Here is a 27,435-nt window from a genome sequence, read left to right on the forward strand (position 1 = left end):
CCCAAATTCACGTCTTTCATATTTAGCTTTCTTTCCACACCATCTTACTGATTGGCCATATGCCATTTTACCTTTATACCTAGATTTCATTTTTTAAAATGAACACTGATTTAATGTTGCTGTAAAATGAGAGTACATCATTCTGTCATTCCATCCTCTGATTCTGATGCATCAGAATATCCCCCACCCTTGCCCAAGATTTTCCTAAATTTGTAACCCTAGTCTTCATAATAAAATTGGGATTCTGGTGCTTTGCTAATAATTGATACCTCTTTATGGAGAATTAGTGCAGTTAATCATCTATGAAAAATGTGAAAATATATCCATCCCGTGGTTTTGTTTTGCATTAGCCTGAGTAGAAGATGAAGCTAGTAGCTATATCACTTTCTTTTTCTTTCATTATCAATACTGTTTTATGACCTTTTTTATACTTAAAATTGATTATCATTTCATATTGCTAAATTGAAGATCCATTTCATAAATATTTGAGTGACTGTAGATCACTGTGCTATGTTCATAGTTTAGGTTGCTTAAAACTTTTCACAAATAGGACACACCTGGCCATATATAACTATTACACCTTTCTTTGCACACTCATTTGGTTATTTCCTCAGAAATTACTAGATATAGTATTGCCGGGTCCATAGTCGTTTAAAGTGGCTGCGTGTGTATTGTTTTTCTTTGCTGGAGTTTTTATTTTCATTTTGTGGAGTTTTTATTTTCTTTGCGAAACTACCCACTACAAGTTAAGCGAGGGTACATACATTCCCACCAGCAATGTAGGAGTGCCTGTTCTCCCTATACTTTTGCCACTGCTGTGTGTTAGCAGTCCCTATTAGCCTTTTCGTTTTGCATGAGCGTAAAATGATATGTCGTTTATAAGCATTTCTTTGATTATAAAGGACATTAAATATTTTTCACTTATCTACTGGCCATTTGTATTTCTTTGGTGAACTGCTTGAACTTTGGCCATTTTTCTGTCAGGGTTAGAATTTACATTTTCTTACTTGTGTTTTAATTTGGATGTTAGTCTTTTCCTTTTAAGACTCCTTTATAGTTTGAAGACATTACTCTTATCTTGTTTTAATGTTTGTTTATTTTTGAGAGAGAAAGAGCGAGCAAGCACATGAGTGGGGGAGGGGCAGAGAGAGGAAGACACAGAATCCAAAGCAGGCTCCAGGCTCTGAGCTCTAAGCACAGAACCCAACGTGGGACTTGAACTCATAAACCGTGAGATCATAACATGAGCTGAAGTCGGGTGCTTAACTGAGTCACCCAGGCACGCCACATTAATCTTATTTTTATTATATATATTGCAGGTATTTTTTATGAGTATCTTTTATTCTTGATTTTTACATGACTTTTTAAATTTTATGTAGTTAAATCTATAAATAAATCTTCTCTAAAATTATTAAAAATATTTGCCTTTTCTTCTAGTAGATTTATGGTTTTATTTTTACATTTAATCCTGAAATCCAACTGCAGATTATTTTGGTACAAAGAGTAAGATATAAATATGACTTTGTTTTTTCCAAATGGTGAGCTGTTTCCTGAGAACTTCTTTTGAATAATCTGTCCCTTCTGTTACTTAAGAAAGATAATGAGGGGTGCCTGGGTGACTCAGTCGGTTTAGTGTCCGACTTCAGCTCAGGTCGTGATTTCATGGTTCGTGAATTTGAGCCCAGAGTCAGGCTCTGTGCTGATAGCTCAGAGCCTGAGCCTAATTCAGGTTCTGTGTCTCCCTTTCTCTCTGCCCCTCCCCCACTTGCATGCGCACGCACGAGCTCTCTCTCTCAAAAATGAATAAACATTTTAAAAAATGTTAAAAAAGAAAGATAATGAAAGGTGCAAGAGAGTGGGGTCATCTGAGTGAAATATGAAATAGGTTTTAAAATATAGAGACTTAGGTGAGAAGACTTTAAAATGAACAAGTTTTGGGCTTGTGTCCTTCTGCCTTGGGAATTTTCACTGGCCTGCACAAATAAGTGTAACATTTGAAGTGGTTGTTTTGTTGAGGAAAGACCTAATAAGGCCACTATTGTGAATAAAAAGAATGTCGACGGGAAGGGTTATGGTGGTAGTTGTGGTTGGGCCTGTTTTGTCTTTGAAGATTACCGCTTAATAAAAGATCACTAGTTATGTTATTGTGCTTCTGGAAAGGGCACCACAAAACTGGAAACTGCTCTATTTGGGGAAAGTTTGCACAACAAGCTTGAATTTTCCAGGTGAAAATGGGGGACCTGAACTTGGCAAGATGGACAAGAGGAATTCTGTTCCACCACATTTTCCTGCTAAGAGAAACTATTCCTTGTCCTCTTAAGCTCAGTTCCTTATGCTTCCTACCTAGAAAATGCATGGACCTAAGAGGAAACTTAATATTCTGGCTTGCCTCTTCTGGATAGGATGCATTGGCATTCCTCCTTATCAAATCAGGCTACAGACTTCTGTGTGGATGCCACGATTAGTAAAAGCCATTTTCATTGCTCTGTCATTTCTTCGTGGATTTGACTTTTAGCTAATTTTGAAGAAATTTTTGCTGTGGACTCCAAATTCACTGAAATAAAATGTCATTCAATGTTACATTTGGACAGAAGTGTTGAGGGTTTGGGGTGCCTGGGTGGCTCAGTCGGGTTAAGTATCCTACTTCAGCTCAGGGCTCTGTGCTGACAGCTGAGAAGCTGGAGCCTGCTTCAGATCCCGCGTCTCCCCCTCTCTCTGCCCCTCCCCCACTTGTGCTCTGTCTCTCTCTCAAAATATAAATAAACATTAAAAACTTTTGTAAAGTGTTGAGGGTTTGTGTGTATGCATTTATTTTGGCGAGTTTGTCGTTGTTATCTACCATGTCTATTTTGTCTGTTTACCGATTGATTTTATGTTTTTTTAAATTTAGGTTGTGACAAAGACCTTCCATGGTGCAGGCTTGGTTGTCCCAGTAGATAAAAATGATGTTGGGTACAGAGAACTCCCTGAAACAGATGGTAATGTATTTCTTATGTAAACATATGAGGAAGGTTTTCCTTCTATTGAGAAGTAGGTAAGTAAGTATGCCTTCTGTGGGACAGTCACTAAATCTTAGAGATAAAGAACAAGCTCAGGTTTTAGTGTCACGTCTGAATTAAAAATGGGTTTATAGCTGTGTAACCTTAAGCAAATTATTTAACCTCACTAAACCTTGTCTTTTTCATCTGTAAAATGGTTAATAATGGTGAATACCATTCATGTATAGGGATGTTTGAAGTGTAAAGCGTGTGTAAGGTGCTTATTAGCATAGTGCTTGCCCAAAATATAGTCCTGTCTGAAAAAATTTTCATCTGTATATAAGACTGTTTAGCTTTCAGAAGCCCGAGATCCTGAACTACTTTGTTTATAAGTACAAAAACTCTTTGAAAATGGACTGTTTATACACAAAATCTAATTATTGCTATTTTGAATAAAGGGGGAAAAAATCACTTCTCAACTTTCTCCTCTCCTCCATTCCCTTACTTTGAAGAGCCTTGTTGGCATTCCTTTATTTACCATCCTTTTCTTAGAGGGATAATATTTAGAGAGAAAGCAGAATTCGCACTTCCTCAAGGAAGAACCAAGTATTCCTGCCCAACACATATAATATTGGTCATCCATTTCTCAGAACAGAACTAAGCACCTTGGTTTATAGTCTCTGGGGTTGGCACTTGGAAATTTGCATTTTTAATCAGTTCTCTAAAGCAGCTGTTCTCAAACCTTGTTGTACAGTCTCCAGCCAAGATTAGAATGTCATCTATCACGACTATTCATGTGTAACTGTTTTTGCCATGCCCCTACCACTTTCGGGGACTTCTGTGGGGAACATGAATATGGCTGAGCTGTATAATAAATATGATAAGCACCAGCCACACATGGCTACTGAGCACTTTGTATGTGGCTAGCGCAGTTGAGGAGCTAGATTTGTAATTTTGCTTGATTTTAATTCATTTAACTTTAAAAACTGAAAATTTTTTATATGGATTATATGTTGAAATGCTACTATTTGGATATAATGGGTTAAGTTAAATATCTTAATGTTAGTTTCACATATTTCTTTAATATGGATACTAGAAAAAATTTAATTACATAGGTAGCCCACGCTTTATTTGTTGGACAGGCTACTCTGTCCCTATCCTCTTTGAAGTCAGAGGTGATCCATCTGTAATGGGGAAGGCATATAGGCTCTAGCTACTTACTGTTCAGTCTTCTGCTTATGCTCTAATCTTCTGCCTACCTGTGTGCTAGTGCATTTGCAGCTTTATAAAGTAGAATCATGGTCTTGTTTGGGAAAGGCCGAGAATGTTGTAGATACAGGAGTCACTAAAACTTAAGGCGGGGTAAGTATTAAATTGTAGTACCCTGGAGTAAACCTTATCACCCTCCCCTGGTTGTGGTTCTATATTATGTCCAAGATCACTTTTATTTATCTCTACTTTTTTCTACCATTCTAGACATTAGATCCTTCTGTGGTTTAATGATTTTTGATTGAGAAGTGCAGCAAGGCATAAAGTTAGGGACCTAATACATATTTTTTTCCTTCTCCTTTTTTTTTTTTTTTTTTTTTTTTTAGGGACCTAATATCATCTTGCTTTTGCCTAGGTAACTGTGGCAGGAAGTATAGTTGACTGGCAGTATGTTAATGTGTGACAGTGTTCAGGAGATCACAGTGTAGTCTGTTCCAAACAGTTTCCCTTTTGAAGCTGCTTAAACATAACATTCTAACCTGGCAATTAAGGTAACCATTTATTGGAGTGCCTGGGTGGCTCAGTTGGTTAAGCATCCAACTTCGGCTCAGGTCATGATCTCACAGTGTTTGAGTTCAAGCCCCGCGTCAGGTTCTGTGCTGACAGCTCAGAGACTGGAGCCTGTTTCGGATTCTGTGTCTCCCTCTCTCTCTGACCCTCCCCTGCTTGTGCTTTCTCTCAAAAATAAACATTAAAAAAATATAAAAAAATAAAGATAACCATTTATTGAGCAATTCATAAATATCATAGACTGTATCAATTGATGTATATATAGTAACCCTCACTCCACTCTTTAAAGTAGGTCTTATTTCCATTTTCATGTGGAAACTGGATTTCAGACTTGGGTCTTTCTGACTGTAAAGTGCTTGCTGCTAACTAAAGAATAATTACTTAGCTAGGGGCACCTGGGTGGCTCAGCCGGTTTAGCGTCCAACTCTTGGTTTCCGCTCAGGTCATGATCTCATAGTGGTAGGATCAAGTCCTGCATTGGGCTCTGCACTGGGTGTGCAGCCTGCTTATGATTCGCTCTCTCTCAATATCTCTTTCTCAGTCTCTCCCTCTCTCCCTCCCTGTCTCTCTCTCTCTGCTCTTCCCCTGTTCACACACACATGTGCTCTCTCTCTCTCAAAAATTTTTATTTTAAAAATTATTAAAGAATAACTGCTTAGCTAGTTGTCTGACTTTTACTTTGGCACAGCCACTGTGGCTTGGCTCAAGTGGTGGTATTCCAGTTGGTGGTAATAGAAGGGTAAAATAAGGGGCGCCTGGGTGGCTCAGTCGGATAAACATCTGACTTCAGCTCAGGTCATGATCTCACGGTTTGTGGGTTCAAGCCCCGCATCTGGCTCTGTGCTGACAGCTCGGAGCCTGGAGCCTGCTTGGGATTCTGTGCCTCCCTCTCTTTCTGTCCCTCCCCTGCTCGCACTTGATCTCTTGTCTCTCAAAAATAAACATTAAAAAAAAATTTTTTTTTAAAAAGGATAAAATAAGTATTGAAGCTCCTAAATCATTGTTTTGAATAGTAACATTTAAGACATTTTTGAGTAGTTATTTTTTTTTTTTTTTTAATTTTTTTTTTTTTCAACGTTTATTTATTTTTGGGACAGAGAGAGACAGAGCATGAACGGGGGAGGGGCAGAGAGAGAAGGAGACACAGAATCGGAAACAGGCTCCAGGCTCTGAGCCATCAGCCCAGAGCCTGACGCGGGGCTCGAACTCACAGACCGCGAGATCGTGACCTGGCTGAAGTCGGACACTTAACCGACTGCGCCACCCAGGCGCCCCTTGAGTAGTTAATTTAAGACTTCATTTAGGTATTAAGTTTGGGCTTCTGTTAAGCGAAATTTTGTGGAAGTTTTTATTGGTGGAAGGACATATTTTTCTTCACACTGGTGGGGAGCTGAGTATTTTCGTCTCTGTTCTTTAGTATTTTAGTAGCTCAGTAATTGTTATAAATTGCTTATTCTTTTGTAGTCCATTTATGACTTGCCTGAAGTGAAAGTAGAAGACATCACAACAGTGATAAACTTTAAATATGAAGGTCTTCGCTTCCACGCCAACTCTAATTGAGTTGTAGTGGCTGCCTGGAGCACTGTGGTGAGATTCTAAGGTCTCAGTTAGCTACATCTTCCCTGGGTGCAGGAAGGAACCCCTTGTTTTCCATCCTTAAGAAGGTTTTTGATGGAGACCTAATCTGTTTCCTGGAAATGATTGGCACTGACTTTTTTCTCAAGAAAAGGAAGCTTATGAAGTTTATATATAAAATCTTTTTAAAAGTTTCAAACCAATAAATATGTCACCTATTTATAGCCGGGAACATAGGTGATGAGTGTAATTTGGTCAGTGTGATACGGATCTACCAAATGTGGGAAAAGGAACAAAAGTACATTTTGTGATCTCACATACAGCATACGTTCTGTACAGTTGGTGCAACTGAGTCAAACATATTCATATTCAGAGGTTAAAAACCCTAGTATTTCTTTACCACTCTTAATAATAGGTAGTATGAATAGAATATTGTGCCTTATACATACAACTTAAAATCATGTACCATGCTTAGGTGTGACTGTTCATGTTCTAACGAATTTTCCTCTCCCCCCAATATAGGAGCCACTTGGTTTAGAAATGTGTCTTTGTTGGTTTAAGTAACATCCATTATTTTCATTATTGGATTATCCTCATGGAAGTAGTTTGTCAAAAAGGTATAGTCTGTCAAGAAGGAAGTTAATTAGATACTGTTCAGTACCTTCATTCTCATATGTATCCTGAGATCTGATGCACACTGGCATCCAGAAAGTGGTAAAAAAAAAAAAAAAAAAAAGGTTGAAAGCTCTCCCAAAAATGTTAAACCACTGACTTTTTAGAGAAAATTTATAACGTTTATCTATGTTCTTATATCAAATTACAGTTTGGTAAAGGTTTAATTCGGCAATGATTTTTTTTTAAGTTTATTTATTTTGAGAGTGAGTGTGTGCGCACTCGTCTGTGAGAGGGGTAGAGAGGAGAGAATCCCAAGAAGGCTCTGAACTGTCAGCGCTGAGTTTGGCATCGGGCTTAAACCCGTGAACCGTGAGATCATGACCTGAGCCAAAATCAAGAGTCAGATGCTTAACAGACCGAGCCAACCAGGTGCCTCTTGGCAAGGATTTCTTATATTGTTTTTTTTCTATGCACGTATCTTTTTAGTAGAATACGTAGGACAGGGCAAAAAGGAGTAAACTTTATGGTCTGTTTTGATGTTTTGTTGTTTTTTTTTTTTTTTTTAATTTTTTTTTTTCAACGTTTATTTATTTTCGGGACAGAGAGAGACAGAGCATGAACGGGGGAGGGGCAGAGAGAGAGGGAGACACAGCATCGGAAACAGGCTCCAGGCTCCGAGCCATCAGCCCAGAGCCCGACGCGGGGCTCGAACTCACGGACCGCGAGATCGTGACCTGGCTGAAGTCGGACGCTTAACCGACTGCGCCACCCAGGCGCCCCTGTTGTTTTAATCCAATTCCTGATATGAACTAGCCTGGAGGTGGGCTACATAAGGTCTCTGTATGTGCCATATATTTTGTTTTTTTCCAACAAGTTAAGATGGAAAAAGATTCTTAGTGTGAGGGCAGTTAAAACAGGGTGGGTCAGGTTTGTCCAGTTTGCTGATCCATGGACTAAGCTACTGAAAATCTTTGAAAGCTTATATATCATGGTCACAACTAGATCCACGGTAAAATAGTCTCAGTTTGCTAAAAATCTTTTTCATCAGGCCATTTTTATCTTAAGAGACATTATAAGATTGCCATTCTAAATTATAGTGCCACCCAAAGTGGTATCTGTTGTACAAAAACTGATCAGGAAAAACCCAACTTAATGTCTTTTTACCTTTGATGATGGGTGATCATCTTTTTATATTCTTGGTTTCTTACAGCCAACCTCAAGAAAATTTGCAAGACAATTGTTGAGGCACCGAGTGATGAGGACAGACTAAAAGCTTTTGCTCCCATTCAGGAGATGATGACTTTTGTGCAGTTCGCTAACGATGAATGTGATTATGGGATGGGGCTTGAGCTGGGAATGGATCTCTTTTGTTATGGCTCACACGTGAGTAAAAACTCTACCTCCCAACCATCACCAGACCTTCCTTCTTTTCCCCACCCTGCCCCACATACGGGCATACTCAAGCAAGAGCATGGGTAGGATATAAATACAGCTTATGTTTCAGAATGAACTTTGGGATAAGCAGATGTCCGAAAACATTTATTTCAAATTCATCTTGTATTCTGCCAAAGGTGGATACCAAGATTATTTGCCTTCAGGTTTACATTTAAGTGAATTTACTTATTAGATGCTTATATATGTATTTACTTATATATGCCCTTTAGTTGGGTATGTGTGTGGGTGTGTACACACAGCTTTCCTGGGGCTCCGTTTGTTTTTCCGTCATGGTGGGGGGGGTACTTGTTGTTACACTTGAATTCCTAGATGAAGAATAGATACTGCAGGAGTCCCCCCAACCCCACCCCGCCTTATCCCCGGTTTCACTTTTGGCAGTTTCAGTTACCCACAGTCAACTGTGGACCAGAAGCAGATGATCCTCCTGAGATATTATCAGAAGGGCAGTAGTAGCCTAACACTATATCACTATATAGTGATGTATAACACTATACATCACAATGCCTACATCATTCACCTCACTGCATCTTATGTAGGCATTTTATCATGTCACATCATCATAAGAAGGATTAGTACAGTATTTTGAAAGTTTCCAGATTCATATAGAATTATAACCATATATCCTAATAGAAGCTATTTTATTATTCTTGTTACTCTCTTACCATGCCTAATTTATGGAAAAACATAGAATATATAGGGTTTATAGTTTTAGGCATCCACTGGGGGTCTTGAAACCTAACCCTTGTGAATAACGGGGGCGGGGTGGGGGGCTACTGTGTCTTAAAATAGGCTTTAAATGAAATTATTTAAATTAGGGGTTTTTTGTTTTTTGCTTTCTTTTTTTTTTTTTTTTTTAATCATGAACTTTGCTTATTCAATAGGAAAAACCTACTTAACAGTTAACACAGTGTTTATTCACCATAGCTGCCTAAAGGTGTAGAGGCTGTAACCTATTTCTGGGGCTAAACTGTTTGGTTTTAAATCACATCTTCCCCACCTAGTAGCTGTGTAAGACTGGGCAGTTTTTCCAACACTGTCGTATCTGTGTCCCTTAGCTATAAAATGCCTGCACACATGCACAGACCTTCCTCATTTAACCTGCCATGTCACCTACCAAGCTGTTCTGTAGACAGCTGTAAAGACCAAGCCTAACGAGCAGCTCTGTAACTTCACATATCACAACCACCTGGAGGGCCTGTTCAAACACAGATGGGTGTACTGCCCTCCTCCTCCCCCACCAGTTTTGATTGAGTTATTGGGGAGTCTTCTGAATTTGGACTTCTGACCAGTTACCAGGTTAAGCTGATCCACTGGCCAAGGGAGTCTATTTTGAGAACTCTGCTCTAAACCATATTACTGTATTTCTCTGCCTACCTTACATATGGTTATTAGTAAAAATAAAATGTTTAACAGCCAGAATCACAGTCATTGGCCAATCACAATAATGCCAGGCCTCCCAACAAGCATGAATCACTGTAATTGAAAATGGTTGTGAGAACTGAAGAACATGTGAACAGGTTTGGCACAGTACTTAGCATAGAGTAAGTGTTAAATGTTAATTTAACAAAAGCGGTGCCAGTTTCTCTTCAAGTATGTGTATATGTAATAGCAGTAGTCAAGTCACTTGATAAACCTAAGGCAGTGACTTAAGGGGTGGAGCAGGGTTCCGTGGTGTGTGGAGGAGAGAGAATTTGAAGATAAAAGGGAGGGAATAAGTGTGATTTGAAAACTCAAATCCAGCATACCTATTCTTACAGTATCAACTAAGGGAAAATAATGATTTAAAATCTTAACTGGTCGGGATACACTAGAGCAGGGAAAAGCATTTGAGCATATAGTTTGGGGCAAGTAAAAAGGATGATAAACCTTATCTAAGGTTTATCTAAGGGAATAAGGAAACTTACAATTTTTAGATTTCTTCTGAATTTTCTTCAAGATGTGCCATCAGTCTTTTAGAACTAAAGACTGCCTCTTGGACAGAATGCTAAGTGCCTGTGTCATTTTACTGTTCTTAGTCAACTGAGAAAGTAGCTAAAATGATGGGAGAGTATGCTTTGTTAAACGAGCTTTTGCAGGGCTTGTTTTGCTACTCACTAGGGCATCTGCTATATTCTTGCTTAATGTTATGTTCTTTTGTTTTTCAGTATTTTCATAAAGTTGCTGGCCAGCTTTTACCTCTTGCATATAATCTGTTGAAGAGGAATCTCTTTGCAGAAATTATTGAAGATCATCTGGCCAACAGAAGTAAAGAGAACATAGACCAACTTGCAGCATGAATGAGAATTGGCTTTCTTTTGGTGTACAATATTTTAAAGCATAAGTGTTAAACTTGTGAATTTTTTGTTTTTAAGGAATACAGAAAATAAATTGATGGAAATATTTACTAAAAACTTGTATACAGCTCTTCTAGCTGGTTTCTTTCATGTGCTGTAAGACAGTCAGTCATCTAAATGGTGATGCCCTAATTACATGTGAAAGGCAACCAAGGTTGTCCTCTGACATGTCACAGGAAGTCACTGTCTACTGCCTTTAACATGTGGGCACTAAAAATTTATTTCTCAGACTAGAATTAATAGCCATAGCTTTAAGTATTGCATTTATGGGGGTGCCTGGGTGGCTCATTCGAGCATCCAACTCTTGATTTCAGCTCAGGTCATGATCCCAGGATTGTGGGATCAAGCCGTGCATCAGGCTCAGCACTGCTTAAGATTCTGTCTTCCTCCCTTCCTCCCTCTTTCTTTAAAAAAAAAAAGGAGGGTGGGGTGGTGGGGAGGACACAGGAAAAGCAAACTTGGAAGGTACCTGACCCCAGACGTACCACAGCTGCATTTTAACAGTGATTCATCCAAGTGATTCATATGTAGTCTGGGTACCTATTAGGTATATTCTGTAAAGCGGTTCTTGGACTCACTGTATTTACTAATCAATATAGCAGAGAATATTGATATACAGTATAGTGTACTAATCACTAGACCATTAATTTAGATTTTAAGGTTTTCTACAAATTCTGTCAGTGGATTTCTAGTACAAATCTGGATACAACTGTGTTTTATCAGATTCACATCCTCTTTAAACCTGAAAAAAATGTCCTTCACCTTAAAAATAGCAAACCATGAAATGTAAAATAGCAAACTGGGGATTGAGCTGAAGAGCATATAAACTTTTCCCCCTTCTTATGAAGTTAAAGGTAAGAAAGCCCTTAGGTCCTCAAATAACCCCCACATTTTGCAGAAGATTGACTTGACTTACCCAAAGAACTTTTGTTGAACAGCCAGTCTCCAAATTCACTTACTCTGTCAGCTGCCTCCTTAAAATAACTTGAGAGCCTTAACTCTTTTTCATCTAAAGTATGAGATAATTATAAGCAAACACTTTCAGCCAGGATTTTTAATACAAGTAGCTTGTCTCATCTTCCCATTTAGGCTATAAGCTTTTTAAGAACATACATTTTATCAGTATATATTTCCCTCAGTAACGCAAACCTTTGAATATATATGTATTCGTTGAATAAAATGACCTTATTCCATACTGCTGGATGCCAGATAATCACACTAGCAACACTTGGGAAACTACTTTGAGATGCCCTTAAGAATTCTCAGACAACAGAATGTCTTCGGTCAAAAGTCTCTACTACAGCCTATACCTAGTATCTGCTCTTCCCATGGCCCACATGCTGCCTTTGTAGGCCATTAAGATGCTTTCTTAGAGACGTTTTATGTAACAGCTTCGCCAAACTGGAAAGATCTTTTTATCTTCCCTTACATTACTGTACCAGAACTTTTATAGTTCTGATGGGGAAGTAGCAAGAGGTTTTAAAGAACTGCCACATTTCAGCTTCATAAGAATCTGTAGGTCCTGGACCCATCTGAACTGTTAGCTGGTTTATATTAAAAAGATTACATTAGCTCACACATACTCTTTGATTAGAAAAGGTGACCGAATCACATTTGGTCTTAATCGAACATTTTAGAAGCTCTTGAGCTTTTTCCTTCAGATTTCTTTAGTTTCTAAGATACTTAATATTGGGGACAGTATTTAAAAATAAATCTTTTAAATACTGATTATTCAAATAAATTCAAATACCTTATATCAAACCAATCTGCTTGGCTTGAAATACTAGATTCCTTAAATTTTGCCATTTCTTGATCCTATAGTTTCATACAGTTTAGCTTTTTAAAAATATGTGTTCTTGTGATCAATAATACGGATTCAAACAGGATTTCTTATCAAGGAACAAATTAGAATGAAGGGGGACAAAAAAAAGATCAGCTTTTCATCCATTCCTTACACAAACCTAACATGAATGTGTATTTTCAGAAAGCTGGGTGCAACAGCCAAGATTGAATTGGAAACCAATGCCAAGAATATGGCCGTTATAATTTGGATACTATAGTTGCGGATTTATAGTCTCAAATTCCCAACTTGTATCAGAGGGCTGGAAACATTTCAGGAGGTACTGACCTTCCAACTATTGAACAATTTTTCATTGAAGAGTAAGCTCCTTACAATACTGAACCCTTCTTTTTCTCTCACTGGAGCACGGTCCACTGAAACCTAGTTTGCTAAATATTTTTATCCTCCTGGGATGTGGCCATCCAACAGCTATGGTAGCTTCTAAATGCTGCCTACTTTTCTCTGAGAACCCATACATTCTAAGTGCCTTTACTCATGAATGAAGCCCTTGACCCAGTAAGAATTTAACAGAAAATCACTATCCAACTCAAATTTAGCTAAGTTCACTCCTGGAGCTTATTAATAACTTTCTAGATGACCTCTCATATGTAGAAAGATACACCCAAGGAAATCAATAAAAGCTCTAAAACTTTCTCCAAGGTAGTGCTACAAACTGTGTCCTCACAATGACAAATACCCGATATCTATGTAGATGATCCTTCCCATAACCTAAATCTCATAGTTTATTCGGTGACCTAGACCAGGGGTCAACAAACTGGGGGTGAGGGCCAAATCTGGCCCACTCGTTTTTGTAAATAAAATTTTATGGAGAAACAGCCACACCCACTCATTTGCATATTATGTGTGCCTACAATGGCAGAGTGGTTGCAGCAGAGAGACTGTAAGACCCAGAGCCTAAAATATTTACTATCTGGCACTTCACGTAAGAAAATTTGCTGAACCCTGATCTAGACAGTGCCCCACTTTAGCCATCAACTCTAAAGTCACACCCTAGCCCTTGTCAGCACCAACAAACCCCCCATAATCAACTTTAAGCATCCTACTGTCCAAGACATCAGCACCCATCTTTTCATCTCTTCCTCCTGTCCCCGGCTCCAACCATTTTCCAACCCCACCACAACCTACAATTCACCGATCTAACAGCCTTTTGCACTGTTCACTTCATATTCTTGCTTCCCTCTTCACCCAGCCCTTATATTCCACTCTCCATTATCATACTCCCACATCTACTCCACTGCCCCCTCTCTTTAGTTGTACTTATGTTCCGAACTTAAGCTTGATAAAAAGCTGCCTACTCCTACTTCTGCTCAGTATCCGGGGGTTAGGGGAAAAAATACAACCATGATAATGGGCCTCCTTTTAACCTCAAGTTGGTCATGCTGCTGCCCATTGATACCCCTACTTTTGCATCTTCTCTCAAACACACACCACCTCCCAGCCCTCGGTTTACTTGAGAAAAAACAAACTTCCACAAAATCTCACCACACTACCAACTACCCAATATACTCTGCCTTTTCCACATTGCTACGAATGGTGCTCAATGTCCCCACTATGTGCACAAGATGCCATCCCCTCCTGCCTACTCAAGGACCTCTCCTTAATCAATTTTCCCTCCCAAACATTCCCATAAACAACACAAGTTATAATATCCTGCATCTTAAAAACTCTATCACACATCCTGTTTTTCAAAAACTCCAGAAGAGTTGGGAGAAGTTGCCTTCAATTGCTTTCAATTCTGTTAAACCCATTCCCATCAGACTATTGCCTGATCTCACTGAACCTGCTTTGGTAAAAGTTGTCCATTATCTCCACACTGGGCAACCATCAGTCCCCACTTACTTCACTGATCACCAACAACCAAAAACTTGATCCTCCTTGAAACTATTACTCACTTGCCTTAAGGGGAATACCTTTCTCTTAAAGGCACCCCTCTTCACCCTACCTCATTGGCTGCTCCCTCTTTTGCTGGCCCCTCATGTCCTCAAATCTAAATATACACGTATGTCAATGCTCAGTCCCTCCCTGGCCACTTAATCCAATGTGATTTCATCCTGACTCAGGATGATGATACCTCCCACATTTTCTTAGGTCTCTCAGGCTGGACCTTTCTTCCGGAACCTGAATCTCATATATACAACTGCCTATTTGACATCCCCACTTGGAAGTCGAAATGACTTAAAATTTCATGTCTAAAACCAAAATTCCTTACAACCTCAAATCTATTCTTCCTAACGTCCTTACCAATTCAGTCAGTGGTCATTCTTCTGTAGTTAACTCAGGCCAAAAGCCTTGGAGACACCCTTTACTCCTCATGTATCACTCCACACTCAATCCGTTAGCAAATCCTGTCTAGCCCACCTCCAAAATGTCTAGAAACCAGCCACTTCAATGACCTCCACCAGTTCCAGTCAGGTTCAAGCCTCTATATCTTACCTTGATTATTCCGAGAGCCTTCTAATTGGTCTTCCTGCTCCCACCCCTACCCAATATAGTCTATCCCCAACAAAGCAGCCAGAGATCATGTTAAGTCAGATCATGTCACTTTTCTGCCTCGCTGACTTACCATTTTAGTCATAATTAAGTCAAATTCCTACACCCCCAACCTCTTTCCTCATTTCCCACCCCACTCCCCACTCCAGCCAGCGACCTACTTGGTATCCCCTATAATTGTCAGGCATAACCGTACCTCAGGATGTTTGCGTATACTATTTCTTCTTTTTGGAACATTTTTCTTACAGATAACTGTATCATTCCCTCACTTTCTTTAGGATTCTGCTCAAATGTCACCTTATCCCTGAGGCCCTCTATAAAAATAGCATCTTCCCCATTACTTTTCTCCATTAGAATGGGAATTTTTGCCTGATTTATGTATGCCTATAATGGTGAGGGGCACACCAAAAAAAAAAAAAAAAAAAAAAAAATTGCTGAGCTAATTAACTTGTGATATTTATCACCATCTGACATACCATAGATGTTTCTTCCCCTAATGGAATGTAAGCTTCAGTGAATGATAGCACAGCATCTATCATACAGTAAGTACTTTTTAAAAAAGCAGTGGGCAGAGGAGGGGGGTGTCTGTGTGGCTCAGTTGGTTAAGTGTCTGATTTCGGCTCAGGTCATGATCTCATGGCTCTTGAGTTTGAGCTCTGCATCACGCTCTGTGCTGACAGCTCAGAGCCTGGAGCCTGCTTCAGATTCTGTGTCTCCCTCTTTCTCTGCCCCCACCCCCAACTCGCATTCTCTCTCTCTCAAAAATAAATAAACATTAAAAAAAAAGTAGTGAATGATCAAATAAAATGAAGGATAAAAAAATCTATCCTGGACTTTTTAGCAAGTGTTTGACTTTTTACTAAGAGTTTCATATTAGACTACTGAAATCTTTTAGGAATTCAAATGTTACCACCTCCTTTCAGGCAGTTCTCTTAGCAAATTTACAGAGTAATATTTTCAAAACATTTAAATCATTTACATGTTTTATCTATATGCTAACAGCCTAATTTTTCTTTTTGAAAATAAACTGAAGTGAAATCTTGTGGTAAACCTGCGACTTCTCGCTGACAAGTGGAGGCTCTATTCTATTGCTAGAAGTATGTACATCCTGTTACTCAAGGCAACATCTATTCTCTCGTTGCTCCTTGCCTGCAAAGTATAGAAGTGGCTTTGTAACCTGAGAGACACATCTTACTTACCACCCCTCAGAGGCTGCATGCCCCAGGCATATTGGCCTGCACTGCATAGAGCAGCAGTCAAGTGCGAGGACTGTTAGAGATATAATTAAAGGCCAAACCACACATTGTCATATAGATTTTAATAGATTTTTCTGATTAACTCATCACAGTAATCATTTTTACTGTAATGATATGCAGCTTTACTACACTAGTATAAATAAAAACAGATAAATACAGCTCTAGGCAACATCACAGATTAACAAACTAAGCATTCTTCATGAACCAAAACTGAAAACAATTATTAATAAGAGATGCTGACACCCTTGCCCATTCTCATCATACCTTCTGAAAAAGGGTACTCCAATAAGGCGCTCCACTGATTATATTGGTCAATTAATTTGCCAATTAGCCAGGCACATATATTTCATGGTCTCTAGTATTTCATCATTTGGTTGAAAAGTAGACACACCTCAACATATCAAAAAGAAAAGTGGAATAGATAGTATTACCCAAGAAAACCACTGAATGCATTAAAGATATAACACTTTTCCTGTATTTTAGCAGTAAGACACATCAAGGGATAGAAATATACCGAGAAGAAAATTAATATCCACCTTGAATATCCACCCTGAAATGTCAGTCTGTGAAGCAGGATGGGTAATGAAAGAAGGACCTGAAATCAAAAAGGACTCATGGAAAATAAAATCCATGTGAGGTCTGATGTTATGAAGCTATCTGCAAAGAAACTCGCTTCTCCTTTGAAGGCTTATAACTCAAGAGAACCTATTTAATAGCCAATGCTGAGGAGTTCACACTGCAGATACACTTAGGACAAGATACACAGGTAAGATACACAGAAGTATTGTTTAGAAAAGATTTCACTCTGGATGGCCAAATGAAGGGATCATTAAGAAAGCTTGAAGTTTGCCAAAGGGAGGAAATAAACTAAGATTCAAAATACTGATTTTAGGCAGATAGCAAAACTAAGAATATTCCATGAAATTCCTAAAATGTTACTCAACTTTCAACTGTCATTCTAATATGGCTTCATGATCTAATAAAGCTTCAAGATCTTATAGATACATTATTTTTAAGAACTAGGAAGTGAAGAATCACTTCCAAAATGTAAAAACGGCTTATTGCCAGTTATGTTTCAGAAAATGTCTGTCTGCAAAAATTCATTTCCTACCAAAAATGCATAAGCCCAGAATATTTAGGCCAGTTGTACAAGTAAACCTCCTTTGCTGATAGTGAATTAAGACCATGATCGAGACAGACATTTCCAAAAACAAAAATCCCAGACACACCCTAGGACATTTTCAACGCATCCTGCAAAACTCTGCACTGTGGATATTCAAAACAATACTCACTGATGAATGTGACAAACCCAAAGAATCAAAGGTTATGTTCATATTAAAATTTTAACTGCTACCTTTGCAGTGGTTTTCAATTTTTTTTTTAAAAAAAAGGTTAATACCATTTAACTTTTGGTTTTAATCTGCAAAGTGATTTGTCATATTTTAACTTGCTAGTTAATGATCAAAATGTATACAGGTCAGAAGACATAATCCAGAGGATGGCAGTGAAAGATCAGAAAAAGGTTTATGTACACATTGAATCATAGACAAATAACCACAACCTCTTTTTAAACCCTTGTTCCCATTGTAAACTTTGTTCATAACTCCATATTTGTAAGTCTGAATTAGTCTATAAAAATCACATTAAAAAGGTAAAATTATTTAAGCGCGATATTAACTGATCTGTATTTTATAAATTTTAATCCATAAAAATATAAATAAGAATGGTAAATTTTTAAGAAAAGAAATATACATTTAGTGCAAGTTATGAATTACATTTCTTCTTCAGTGTCAGCAATAAAATATCTTGAGGAAAGAAAAATGATCTAATTTCAAGAAAAAAAAATTCCAGTGTTTAAACATGCAATTAATTCCAGATACAGCGAAACAGAATACTTCCTTCTCTTTACCGTCAAAGCAGCAGCATTTTGTTTCTTTATGCTGAACAGTACTTGTATATTATAGTAGTTTTAGAATAGAAAATTTGCATAAGACCAGGTCACATTATCCATAAAGTCTGAGCAGGAAAAAAACAAAAAGAAAACTGTTTATCCTTAACAAGTCAAGTTTCATTGTTGTTGATTCTGAACCACAATGCACACAAGCTGAGAGCTTTTGTTCGCACTTCATTCGAGATTTTACCTGTTTGATTAGCCTTTGTTGTGGTACATGAGACAGCTCCAAGCATTCAGCGATGGTACACACTACATGGTTAATGGCACAAGAAACACTCCCTTCTTGCGATGAAACTTCAGTAAAATCACAGTACATCTCAATATGAGAAAGGACTGTTTCAAAAGGGTACACCAATTTAAAGAGGTTTTGTTGCAGCTCAAGAGAGAAAGAGAGGGGGAGAGAGAGAGAGAGACAGAGAGAAATAAAAGCTCTTCTGGAATGTAGAAAGATAATGCTTAACTATATAAGTCATGAATTAAACAGAACAGTTTTGATACAAAAGGGCAAGACCCTGCAGTCTTATAGATGGCTCAATTCAAATAATCCCTCCAGAATAGGGACTGATAATGCGTCTTTGCAAAATGTTGGAGTAACCGGCCAGGTGCTCCAGGACTGCGGCGTCCTCTCCGTTGAGGCTCAAGCCTGCACTATCACGGCACGTCCTCAGCTGAATGCATCCAGTGCAGAACCACAGGAGATGATTTGCTGCTCTTGGTTAGATGGGGAAATACCTCACTCGTCTCCTTCTCTCTCTCCTTTCCCTCCCCAAACAACTCCTCCATGCCACCAGCATTATTTGCAAACCATGTTGCAAAAGCCTGGGTTTTATATTTTCCCTTTTTTTTTTTTTTTTTTTTTTTAAAGGAGGAAAAAAAAGTAGACGACTCCTTCAGGTTAAAGAGTTGTGCTATTCAACAAATGAACTTCCTCTTCTGTTTCCTCTCTCTCCTCATCTATAGGATTCAGTTGAACATTATTGAAGCGGGGTCTTGGTTTGCCGTCTGGGCCATATGACGGAGGATATCTTTTTTTGTTATAATGCCAAGGAGGCGCCTGAAAGGAATAAGCAGAAGAGTGCTATTTAAATAAAAGGGAAAAGAAAAGAAGAGCTAAATCTATAGCTAACACTTTTTGTTGACAGGAACAGAGCAAAGCAAGCATCGTGATTTTGGTATTTCAGAAAGTGTTTACTGGTAAGATAATTAGCCAGCAACCATCCTTTGATATAAAAGTATTATGGTCACTAATAAGACAATGTCCTTTCCACTGAGACTCTGAGGACTTCATGCCTCACTGAAGTAGAGGTATTCTGATTAATGTATGCCAACAAAAAAGTAACAAAAAAATGGGAGGACATATAAAATAAGAGATGACACTGATCCCATTTGAGAAGGAAAATTAATTCCCATGACATCAAGAAAGCAGTAAAATGTCTGATGACCAAATCTCAATATTCCACGGTTTTAAAACCAAACTTAATCAACTTTAAAAAATAATGTAAAGATTGCCCAGTTGTATGCAGAATCTCATGAAAGCACATACAATTGGAGATTAAAATGCATATAAAATGGTCAACAAAGAACTCTAATCCAAACTTCAGAGCCCCAAGAATAAATCTATAAGACAACCCAAGTTTCTAGTACACACGTCAATGTTTTCCTCTTTTGATTTTGGCCAAAAAAGTTAAGATACAGTGCTTTTATGAAAGTCTTGGTTGTTAATGCTCACATTAAAAGATAGGTGAAAAATCAAGAAGCAGTCCTAAAAGATTATTATAGGTGAAGCAGAAAGCAGAATGAATGAGTAGCTATTTATTATTCTGGTTAGTAGTTTTTTAAAAAAGGATGCATGAAACACTGTGAAATATTAGCAAACAACAGGAATACATAATCAGTTGTGTACTTAAGCAAACTGGGACAGGTTTTATATAGGTATGACAATTGCAGGGCAAAATAATTTCAGGCATTAATAGCTAAAGCCAGACGATTTTTTAGGTTATATGATTAAGATAATTCAAACTTTATCTTTAGTCATGAAACCACTAGGACATAAACCCGGTTAAAACAAATGATTTGACCCCAAGAGCTGCTCACAGCATTCTGGAAACATCATACAAAAGGGGCACACACATAAACTAGGTACAGGTTACTAATGAAATGGCAGGACACACATTCTTGATTGTGAGGGTATGCAAGGTGTAGCAGAAGAAGAATTAATGCCAAGATCACAAATATATACAACATTACACTCTAGTTAGTGTGCCCATAAAAAAATCTGTTTAACATTCAGCAATTGTAACATTGCTAAGCTCCATTAACAATCATTTATGAGCTTAGATTTACCACAAGACTACCACAAGATTAGGAAACATAAAAAAAGAAAAAGGGTTCGGTGGGTTTGGTGGGGCAGACATTTTTAACCAGTCAGGCATCTTCTGAGACCGGTGTATCCACTAAGGTAGACAGACTTGTGTTTACTTTAAGAATGTCCAATGACATTTACTCATTTAACTACCAAACTGTTTACAGTTCTTAAATTGCAACCAATGATTTTGATGAGAGATGGTAACTTTTGCTTACTTCCTGTGAATGGAATTTTACAAATATCTAAATTTATCTTACAGATATAGTTTACGAGATAGAAATGTTAACTGGCAGCATGTAGGATTTTTTTAGTTCAGCAGGTATCTGGGAAAGAGAGAACTGAACAGTTCACAAGTTTCATGCTTCCTGACTTCTAAGGTATCTAATGAGGAGATCTGATATATCTAATCACCAAGGGTTCGACGTGCTGCTTTAGTTGCTCGAGATGCTCTAATATGTTCTTCTTTGTGATGATCCCCAAGACAATCCTGAAACAGATCATGTTATGCTAATAACTGTGAGAAATCAAAGTAAAAAAGGTTCCAATCATAATGATAAAGAATGAGAGAAAAAATAAAAACATGAACCATAAGAATGCTTTTAATGAACTTTAGAAAAATAAAAACAAAAATGATTTGAAATCCCAGGTCCTATTTGCATAAATTCTACTGACTTTCATAAGAGACATGATACTATTTTTAAATATTGGTGGGTTGTTTTCCTTTTTAAATTAAAAAGCAACCCTATAAAAGTTCACAATGAAGACGACTATAAAGAAAAGCAAAAAAGAAACAGTAATAATACACAGCTATAAACCTCTAAAATTTAGTTTCATTTTCAGTGTTCCTTCTTTAGAGGGAAGTATTTTTCTAATTGCTAAAAAGTTAACAATGCGGCAGCTATGATTTGGATCTACCTCAGCAGTGAAAAGGTAGAGGCTTAGCCTTAATTGTCTATGAAGAACTAAGAAATCCCTTGGATCTTACTATTATTTCAGATTAAAATTGATGGCAATGTGCACTTAAATAATGCCAACCAATATAAAAAAAAAACAAAACAATTTTCAGGACCTGCTGAAAGCCACTTCCTAAAATAAACTAGTAAGATGTGTTTATGATTAGGGGTCAAGATGACTTTTACATTATGCATTTCATTTTCTAAATGATTATTTCTCAGTTAACCTACAAGCAAAATGATGGACATAAATTCTCACAAGGATACTTGTAAATAATTCAATTTATTAGAACAAAATCCTGGTTACTGGTTTTAGAGTGGAAGCCAATGAATTCCACTACAATATATGGCAACACAGATAATGAATGTCAAAAACCTTAGAAAGCTTTAGTCATGAAATTCTGGAAGCCCATCCAGAATGCCCTTCAGGGTTAACTAGACATTTCCCTGAGGATCTAGTTAGGTCAACTTTACTATTCAACTGCCCTTGAACATTCTGACTTCTTCAAGAATGTTACCAGGGTATTTCACTTAGTCAAAGTAGTCTGGGACTAGAGATGTGTCAGTTATGAAACAGTTATTAAGGATGATGCCTGAGTGTGGGGGTGGGTAAGCAGGAAGAGCAGAGATTGGGAAAGGCAGAAATAGATTTTCTGCTAATGTTTTCTCATTATTTAAAATAATGTACTAACTTAAGAACAAAGATAAATTGCAAAGTTCTCCGAGCATGGGAACAAATTCTCCCTCCAAAAAGGCTTAGAAAATGCACTCATGAAATAAAAAATGGATACATAAAAGAAGCACTTAATCACTCAATAGATGTTCTTCTCTAAGTGTGTGAGGGAAAATAAAAAACAAAAAAACATCAATTCATTTTAATTTATAGCTGGAGTCAGGAAATAAATAGTTGACATTAATAGTTCAGTTAATTCTTACTCATTCTTTTCTATCCAATTATATACAGTGATTAATTTCAGTTAGTGTATTAGTAAGCTCCACCAAATCACAAGATACAAAATGAGGAAAGTTACAAATTTATGAAGGACCAAATGGCAAATTTAGAGATTTACAAAGTAATCTCTATATTCATGTAACGGCCCCTAAAAAAGGAGGACAACCGTGTATTTCCTTTCCAATGAAGAAGAGTGATTTGAGAATAAGGCCAGGTTCACTGCTACTTATTAATTTCTGGAAGTATAAAGAAACTCAATGCAAAATATAACTTACATAATTTGCTATTTCCCTGTGGGCTAATAAGCAATGACATAAGTATAACAGAGCATGACCAACATTTTCCCAAAATATGTCCCAAAAGCACCAGTCCAAGGAGTTTGGCCCTCTTTCCTCCATTAAAAAAAAAAAAAAAAAAAACAAAAAACTGCATGTTCAAACAAGTTTGGAAAACTGTATTTCCTATTATCCCTGAGATTCAAATAATATCAACATTATAAGTTTTGAGATATTCCACAATAAAGAAACCTCAACTGTATTTAATCCAGTAACTTCCAAACCTATATGGTCACAAAACTCTTTCTAAGCAATGCTTATTTAACATCCTGCTAGTTCCACCAACACTAAAAAGATTTTGAGAATTCTGCTAATAAAATATAAAATACGGGAAATATATAACTGACATCTTTAAAATTCACAGACACACTTCCCCCTCATCTCTCTATTCTCATTTTCTACTTGCATCTACGAGTCTGGACTTGTTGCACCTCTTTCCCCAAACAGTTACTTTCTACCTCTGTGGACCCAATATGAACTATAAGATGCTGACAGTTATCCGGATCTTCACACTATCCACTAAAATACAGAAGGTATGGTTTCTTTTCTAGGTTTAAATCACTTAACTTCAAGTGAGAATAAAATGCTCTACGTTCCTTACATACTGCAAAGAAAATAAAGACCCAAGAGCTACCACTCCTAATGATCTCTTTCTTTCTCTCTCTATATATCGACTTATTTTCCTTGAAGTACAGAAATAAGGAATTATAATCAAGGCAATTAAACATATTCTTTTAGAAAAAGCTACCCCTCACCAAAGCTTTCTTATAAAAGGCAATATCAGGTAAGATTTTAATTAGCTGTCCGCCCCACCCCCCATTTTTTAAGTTTTACACTTTAAGTATTTTCCTTTGTAATATTTGTGCTGCCAAAAATCTGGAAATTAAGCAGCAAAGTGAAATATGGTAACTGACCCATCCAGCTTGGTGATCACAGGTAATCATGACTAGAGAATGACATTTATATGTGTTAGCACGTAAAAGGACACACCATGCCAGGCAAAGAGAATAACTGGAAGCAAGTAAAAATTGTAACAACTCAGCTTAGTTTCTAACTGAGCCATTTATAATTAAAAGGGTCCCCAAAGCAGTACAAATTCATAAACAGCTACCCCATTTAACATGTATTTATTAAGTTTTTAAACAATGAAGTTTGATACTATTATTATTATTATTATTATTATTTTATATTTTTTAATTTATTTTTGAGAGACACAGAGAGACAGCACAAGTGGGGTAGGGGCAGAAAGAGAATGAGACACAGAATTCAAAGCAGGCTCCAGGCTCTGAGCTGTTAGCACAGAGCCCGATGCAGGGCTCGAACTCACAAACTGTGAGATCATGACCTGAGCCAAAGTCGGAGAGCCAACCGACTGAGCTACCCAGGTGCCCTGGTACTATTATTTTTTTATTAAACATTAAAAGTTATCATACATCTCTTCTCTAATCAGTATCTGTGATATTTAATAATTTGAAACTTCCTGCCTTTAATCAAGAGTTTTGTACCTTCAATATAATTTATTTCACACTATTTAGAGTGATTTTATTTTATTTTATTTTATTTATTTATTTTTATTTTTTTTTTTTGAGGGAGGGAGAGAGAGCACAAGCAGGGAAGAGGCAGAGGGAGAAGGAGAGAGAGAGAATCCCAAGCAGGCGCCACACCCAGCGCAGAGCCCAATGTGGGGCTCAATCTCACAGCTGTGAGATCGTGACCGGAGCTAAAATCAAGAGTCAAATGCTTAGCCACCTGAGCCACTATTTAGAGTGATTTTAATTGGTTAGCATAGTGAAAACACTGAACTTGGATCTAATTCTCTAACTTTATATTTCTGTTCCTAACCTAGTATGGCCTAATGTATTGTTCAAGAAAATTGTAGTAGTTTAAGGAATCACAAAGAAAGAAGATACACTCTACTGGTCATTAACAGTGTAAAAGCAGTAGCAAGAGATCGGGTTCTAAAACTGGAAAGATACTCGATTCCCTGAACCATGACTTACCACCCACATGACTGGGCATATTATGAAACCTCTGAGCTTCAGTGACTACACTGTAAAGCAGGGAGGCTGCCGCCCACTTTGCAGAGATATACAAAGTTAAATGAGAAACACAAAGAAGGTGCTCAATACACATATTTCCTTCCCTTTTTTTCTTTTCTCCTCCTTTCTTTAGAAAGGGGTCATGTGTTTTGCCACTCACATATTTTGTACAAAAAAATTTTTTTTTTTAAACCTGCTGTGATTCTCTAAAGTGTTTACTATTTCAACCAGTTTCAGGCTATGCAGGCTTATGCATAATCAAGAGTACCTTTGTTTCTCACTTCTAGCCTTCCTCTTATCAGCCTTCAGATAAAACAATGTTCTTAAGTATTTCAACTAGGAACAGTAATGTGATGGAAGCAAAGGGGACTAGAGAGAGAGAGCAGGTGGGGAAAGAGACCCCAGGTGCAGGGGGAGAGGGGAGCAGAGGCAGTGAAGCAGGAGTGCGTCCGGTGAGCAGCCTGTAGATACCATCCCCACTGTGTCCCTTTGATATCTGCCAAGCAAAACTTGTCAATATCCTACCCTGGAGAAACACTGGTAGTTCATGTGGAAAGGACAAATAAATTAATCAACTTACACATTTTAAATACATGAGTGTTTGTCATTAGCAGTTTATATAAAAGATTTCTGGACGGAAAAGGTAGAGAAGAGGAAACAAATATTTGCCAAAGGAGGATTTTAGCTAATTTACAAATTTAATTATATATTATTTCCCTCATTATATGATAAGTAAAATAATGGCTAAAATAGCGAGCAGCAAAATATCTAGAAAGTTTCTACTGAACTAGAAAGTTACATTAAAAAATGAAATACTTACAAAAAGAAAACAGGTTTTTCTCTACTCCGTACAGGTTAGGTCCACTCCTCCTCTAACAGAGGAAATACTCTAAGCTCAATGTGCATGTTGGAGGTGTTTCAGAACCTCTTTGCCAACTCTGAAGTGTTCCTGACAAATACTACTTTATGTTTTGGCAAAGATCTGGCAGTTGACAATGTTTTTACTCTTGGTAAGTGTCAATTTGATCAATACTGATCCTGTACTTATAATAACCACACTAAAAAAACAGACCTTCCCACTCAGAAGCTGACTTACAGTCCTTCCTAATAACTGAATTTGAATTCCACTAAACAGTATCATAAATTCCAGTAAGCGAACTGATTTCTTTCACCAAACTTACCCATTGTGAGTTACAAGGCATTGCCTCAGACCCAGCTTTCGGAAAATATCCACCACTATCTCCATTGGGGTGTGATCTGTCACTGTGAAAGGGCTCATGTCAAGAATGCTCCGAAGCTTCAATGGCCGAGGGACTTTCCGCCGGAAAGAGATGGGGTGTGCTGCGCAAAACACACACGAGAACTGCCCACAATGCCTTCTTGTTTTTTTCTAGCACTTTCTGAAAAGAGATAGAGAAGACCAAAACTTAATTTGTTTAGGGGTAATCTTTCTGGGAGACTTTAAAGAATAAACAAATGTATCCCATGACTTTTGGTCCCTTCATTTTTTCCTATCTTCTACCCCAAGAAAGGAATCAGCTGAAAACTGATTTAGTAATTTCTTATATTTGACAGAATTAGAATACACCAATAACAAATCATCTTCATGTAAATAAAATATTTTTAGTACATCAATTTTCTTCACTGGGGCTGAAGCCGTTTTCTAACTTTGGGGGACAAGGAAGCATGTTTGAAATATGGTTTTTAAAACCTGCACAAATTATGAGAGCATAGTTTATCATAGGAAGCCATCATCAAGCACTGGGTGTTGTATGGAAACCAATTTGACAATAAATTTCATGTATTAAAAAAAAAGAAGAAGAAAAAAAAAGGAAGCCATCATCAAATAACACCTGCCTGTGTTAAAATGTCACTCATCCTGCAGAGGGGGGGCTAAAGTGAGTTTCACTCTTAATTCTGACTGTGTTGCATATACTCCAACCTCTGTGAATCAGCTAGTTCTTTCTCTTTTCTAATGTTAAAGTTTCATTTTCTGGGTGAGTCATGAACATCAATAGGTGCATTTAAACTACAATTATGCACATAATGGATGCAGACTTATTTTTTTTTTAGGTTTTATTTATAAAGGCTCTGCTCATTTCTCTCTCTAGTGTGGCTCTGCTTCAAGTGCTTCTGTTTGCTGCCACTCCCACTCCTACTTTTGAAAGTGCCAGACAAGAAGGGGTAAAGATACAGAAAACTGCACAACAGAGATCACAGGAGGAAAAAGGAAACTCATGAAATGGAGAGAATACAAAAATAAAGAGCTTTATGTTTCTATTTGGAGTTAGTATGTATTCAAAACGTTCACAAATATGCTATTTGCTATACTAAACATATTTTAAACATATGCTATACTAAACATATTTAAACATGAATTTTGCTACAAAAATACTTAAGCCAAAATAAGAAGCATCAGCCCCAAGAAGCAGATACAGAACTCATAAACAAATACTACAATTCTTTTTACTCCTTCTGACCTCTAAAGCCTTATT

The 27,435-nt window shown here is 37.5% G+C and overlaps 2 protein-coding genes across 2 annotated transcripts in view; one reads left to right on the forward strand and one right to left on the reverse strand.

Annotated features, from left to right (window-relative positions):
- LOC115512087 (histone PARylation factor 1) overlaps positions 1-10,777 on the forward strand; it is a 30,073-nt gene extending 19,296 nt beyond the window's left edge. Inside the window, exons 6-8 of the mRNA XM_030312761.1 lie at positions 2,891-2,978; positions 8,158-8,330; positions 10,547-10,777. Of these exons, the coding sequence (XP_030168621.1) occupies positions 2,891-2,978; positions 8,158-8,330; positions 10,547-10,678 (393 nt within the window). The 3' untranslated portion in view covers positions 10,679-10,777. The remainder of the gene's footprint in view (positions 1-2,890; positions 2,979-8,157; positions 8,331-10,546) is intronic.
- A 5,615-nt stretch (positions 10,778-16,392) lies between these two features.
- CLCN3 (chloride voltage-gated channel 3) overlaps positions 16,393-27,435 on the reverse strand; it is a 98,066-nt gene continuing 87,023 nt past the window's right edge. Inside the window, 4 exon segments of the mRNA XM_030312763.1 lie at positions 16,393-19,350; positions 21,073-21,148; positions 26,122-26,258; positions 26,261-26,340. Coding sequence (XP_030168623.1) covers positions 19,192-19,350; positions 21,073-21,148; positions 26,122-26,258; positions 26,261-26,340 — 452 coding nt within the window. The 3' untranslated portion in view covers positions 16,393-19,191.

This window comes from Lynx canadensis, chromosome B1 (genome assembly GCF_007474595.2).
Source record: "Lynx canadensis isolate LIC74 chromosome B1, mLynCan4.pri.v2, whole genome shotgun sequence".
Classification (NCBI taxonomy): domain Eukaryota; kingdom Metazoa; phylum Chordata; class Mammalia; order Carnivora; family Felidae; genus Lynx; species Lynx canadensis.